Here is a 5,000-nt window from a genome sequence, read left to right on the forward strand (position 1 = left end):
GCTCTTTATTCACCTGGCTCACCTGGCAGGTACTCCCTATTCAAATGTCTCCAAACAAAACAAACTGTGAGCAAACACCACGCGCTGTTCACAACACGCTCAGCCAACGTTCAGTACGTGGCCAAAAGTCTGTGGACGGCTGATCATTTGTGACTGCGACACCTTGCTGGTTAGCGTGCTGCGCTAACAGCCTCCACTCTTCTGCTTTCAGTTTGCACATGTTGAACCTTCATGATTCTCTCGTCGCTGACGTCCGACTCTGATGCTGGCTGATCAGGTCTGGATCAGAGTCCACAGTCCAGCTCATCCCAAAGCTGCTGGATGGGACTGAGCTCAAAACTGATGGTCCAGTTCTTCCACAAACAGTACGAAAAACAAACATTTGTCGGGTGTAAACGTGGATGAAACCTGGTTCAAACAGCCTGAAGCTCCTCTCTCTCCACTTCTTCTTCTCTTCATGACTTCACTGTAGAACCTTCAGGTGGCTGGTGCTGGTCCTTCATTAATCAGGTGGAGGGCGGACAGACGCGCACTGAACAGCAGGATTATTTGTCTCATGTTTAACTATCATGGCCGCTGTCTTAGTTTAGCCAGTTAGCATGCTAAACTGTAACCACAGCACACCTGACACTGAGGGGGGTGTCACTGGTTCGTTATCTGCACATTAGCAGCTACTGATGTTAACAACTTTCCATTAAGCATGTTAACAAAATTATCATGTTGATATGCTTAAATAAAAATGGAATGATTAGCTTGTTGACTTGCTAGCATAGCCATATGCTAACATAGGCAAATGCAACATTCAGGGTGTCAACGTTAGCGTTCAGTATGAGAAGTGGAACTAAAGATGGCGCTCATTCATTTCATCGACTGAGACTCAGTGAGAGTTTTCCCGCTTCACGCTTCCCTGAGGCGCCGTGCGTCCCACTGCACATGCTCGTTAGCGTTTGTCCCGCAGACTTTACTTTGGAATAACGTCACTGACTCTGCGGAGAGCTGCAGGACTGATCCTCTGGACACAAAGACGTCCTCATGTCCTCCATCCAACAGGAGGAGAGACTATTTGACGCTGGACCGACACGAACCGACCGGATGACTTCTCCCTCCTCACAGCAGTTAGCTCATGACGCTAGTGCGGCTAAAATGGGGATGTATTGTTTTATTGTCGCTGCTCAGATCGACGAAAGTCAACAAGTGAAGGTAAACAGAGAAACTGCAAAGGTCAACAGTGAGTCAAATACAGGAGAGTGGGTGTAAGACCACAGGCCAGGAAGCACACACACACACACACACACACACACACACACACACACACACACACACACACAAAACCACCAACAAACACACACACACACACACACACACACACACACACAAAACCACCAACAAACACACACACACACACACACACACACACACACACACACACACACACACACACACACTGGCACAGTGGAAATCTCTCTTGGACACACTTGGTAACGCTTCCTTCCTGCCATACAGGCACATAGCTACCACTTTCTGTGTGTGTGTGTGTGTGTGTGTGTGTGTGTGTGTGTGTGGGAGTGTGTTAGAAGTTTTTCTGACAGTACTTCAGACATTCCTGAAGTCTCTGGAAAACTTCAGAGAAACTTACTGAATCATCATTTTTCTGCTGAATTTTTTTTCACTGATGACTAAAAACAAACGAAATCTCACATCGAGACCAAGAAACCCAAAGTCAGAACGCGAAGAAAAGTTCAAATCTGAAAGAAGACGACGTTCAGCAGCTTTAAGAGACAGAATAAATCATCGTTCAGCTCAGACAGACGAGGCTTGTTAGCCGACGTTAGCCTCGGCGTTAGCATCGGCGTTAGCATCGGCGTCCACGTTTTCACGGCTTAGATCTGAGCTCGCCCTGAGGCCATCGTCACATCAGCAGATATTTGTTTTCAACAGAAACTTTCTCTGAAACTCGGTTTTTAAAAACAGCCGAGACGCCGTACGGAGTAAAAATCGTCCGTCAGCGCTCTCTGGTGGACAAACTGTGATGAGACAGTTTCTAAAAAAAGTCCTTAAATGTTTCGGTCATAAAACACGTTCAACACATCAAACGCTGATCTTCTGAAATGAGACTTTCTCTACAAAAATCCAGCAAACTGAGCAGTTCTGAGCGGTGGAAAGTAACTGAGTACATCCTGTCAAGTACAGGCTCGTGGTACTTGTACTTTTATTTGAGTATTTCCATTTTATTTCCTACTTTCCACTTGTACTTCACTACGTTTCAGAGGGTACAGTAATATTTCTACTTTGTACTGCATGTATTTGACAGCTGCAGTCACTTTTCAGATTGAAATTAGATCAAAACTAAACCAGAACATCTGAAGCTTTCTGACCTTTGACCTCTCAAAATGAATCAAGTCTTCACGTTGGGACATTTTAAACTTCTCACGTCTTCATTTCACTGATCTTCAAACGATCAATATGTCACTACAAAGCAAAGACGAGAGAAACGTCCAGAAGCTGAAAACAGGTTTGTGTTTCTGTCGACCCCTCAGGTCATTTTCATCCTAAATAATGCTGAAAGAGACGGAAGCCCTTCTCCTGTCATCATATTGATCAAGATTATTGGTGATCGATCGTCAGACGATGGTGGAAACCATCCGTCACGATGACGTCTTCAGATACTTTGTGTTGTCTGAAACTCAAAGACAGGAGAGGAAGAAAAAAACCCACAAAGAAGAAGCTGGAGTCAGCTGATTTACTTCACTTCAAAATAACTGAAACGAGTAATTTGAGTATTTACTGATATAAAAATACTTCCTGATCTTTTTTCTGTCATTCAGCCAATGAATGAACGGCGTCGTTGTTTGAGGCCTGTCCGCTGACCTCAGGTCAGATTATGAAGCAGTGAGAGCACAGGTAGACTGATCAGGTAACACTCACCTGCACAGGTGTGTTAGCATGTTGAGGTGATGTAACACACTGCTCACAGACACTGAACCAATCACATGACAGAACTGACAGCGTATACGTTCTGTGTAAAAATACATGAACTGAAGTTCATGTGAAGCTTCAGCTGTCGTCTCTTTAGTACAAAATACTGCAAGTGGAAGAAGTACTCGGAGTACCACTGTACTAATACTCCATTACACTTAAAAGTCCTGCATTTAAAATCCTACTCGAACAAAAATAACATACATATTACAGCCTCATGTAGTAAAAGTACTGCAGTACAGTCAGCTCCATGCAGTAACAGTACTGCAGTACAGTCAGCTCCATGCAGTAAAAGTACTGTGTGTGCAGTAAAACGTCTCCTGTGTCTTCATCACTTTGTTCAGACTGAAGCTTCAGTGTCAGAGCAGCTTGTTACTGTTGGAGGTACTGCAGGTGGAGGTACTTTAAATACTTCATGTACTGTGAGCTAGTTCAGGCCAGGGGGCCCAACGTGAGGGTCAGGGCCCTCCAGAGGGTCGGCAGATTGATCTGAACGGCCATCAGATGACTGATGGACAAAACAAAGACGTATTTTTAAAAATACTGAAGGAGATTTTTCATCTCTGAGACAAAAGGTTTAATTTGAGGTTGTTTGTGGTGTTTTCAGTGAAGATCTTAGTGAAAGTTACTCCAGCTGTCACGTGACTGCAGGACTGAAGACTTGTGCAGTAGAAGTATGAAGCTATAGTGGTAATACTTGAAATACACTGAAAGTGCAGTACTTGAGTACATGTACTGGTTGTCTGAGTGTGAGCTGCCTGTCCTGCCCAGTGGATCCACAGTGGACTGGTGTGACTGGGATGATCCCAGTGAGAGGACTCACCCCAGCGTGCTGATGAAGCCGTTGACGGTGCCCTCCGCGTACAGAGACACGATGTCCCCGATGTGGAGGAAGCTGGAGGCAGAGTCAGACATCCTGAAGCCGCCTCACGCTCCTCCAGCAGACAAGAGAAGGAGACAAAGTTCCTGCTGCTGTTCCTCCTGCTGCTGTTCCTCCTGCTGCTGTTCCTCCTGCTGTTCCTCCTGCTGCTCCTCTGCAGACACCGCTCGTGCCTCACATGCAGCAGAAAACTCTTTCCTGGAGCTGCAGAGTCCACCGCGCGCCCTCAGAGTCACTGCCGGGTTCAGAAACTGGAGAAACGTCCCGACGCGTCGGCAGACCGTGAAACAAACCTCCCCAAGAGCGAAGAGGAGCGCGGAGTCAGGGAGGCGCGTGAGCCGCTGGAAGCGCGCAGCGAAGTTAGAAAGGAGTGTGCAGGAGGTCCGAGTGCGCTCTCACTCACACACACACATACACACACACACACACACACACACACACACACACACACACACACACACACACGGCTCTGCGCTGCGCACTCCCTCTGCGCAGTGTGTGTGCGGGGGCGTGCGTGTGCGCGCTCACGACGAAGACTCCGGTACTGAAAAGCAGGAAGTGAGTGGAGGTGTTGATAAGACTGACAGACAGCTGGAGGGAGGAGACGCTGCAGCGGGGCCACACACACACACACACACACACGCACACACACACACACACACACACACACACGCCTACCTGTTTATCTCCCGTGAACAGGAGCAGTGACGTGTTCCACAGGTGAAACAGGAAACTGTCCAAAGTTCTTTGGGCTCATTCTGGAAACTGGATCTAAAATCTTCCTCAGAGTTCACTGACTCACCTTTTCCACAGCTTTCAACCACACGAGGAAGACCTGCACACCTTCATCAGAGCTCAGAGCTGAACAAACATGACAGTGACCACCTCTGAGTCACGAAACAGCCTGAAGTTAAAGCGTCCGGTTCAGTCTTTGACCACCGGTGGCGCTGTGGAGCCACGTTTACATGCGTGGACCTCTGTTTCTTTGAAGAAGAAGAAGATGATGATGATGATGAAGAAGACTGATATGGTTTGTTAACAAGATTCAGAACAGTGAAAAGCACAGAATGAGGAAGGAAATGCATTTAACACGTTCATCAGGAAACAGCGTCGACTGGCCGTCAGTGTTCACAGCTGTTAGCAC

At 47.0% G+C, this 5,000-nt stretch overlaps 1 protein-coding gene across 1 annotated transcript in view; it reads right to left on the reverse strand.

Moving 5' to 3' along the window:
- The window catches only part of itpr3 (inositol 1,4,5-trisphosphate receptor, type 3), a 49,467-nt gene extending 45,524 nt beyond the window's left edge, over positions 1-3,943 (reverse strand). Inside the window, exon 1 of the mRNA XM_070967870.1 lies at positions 3,800-3,943. Within this exon, the coding sequence (XP_070823971.1) occupies positions 3,800-3,891 (92 nt within the window). The 5' untranslated portion in view covers positions 3,892-3,943. The remainder of the gene's footprint in view (positions 1-3,799) is intronic.
- Between the last annotated feature and the right edge of the window lie 1,057 nt (positions 3,944-5,000).

The sequence above is a fragment of the Chaetodon trifascialis genome, chromosome 8 (assembly GCF_039877785.1).
Source record: "Chaetodon trifascialis isolate fChaTrf1 chromosome 8, fChaTrf1.hap1, whole genome shotgun sequence".
NCBI lineage: Eukaryota > Metazoa > Chordata > Actinopteri > Chaetodontiformes > Chaetodontidae > Chaetodon > Chaetodon trifascialis.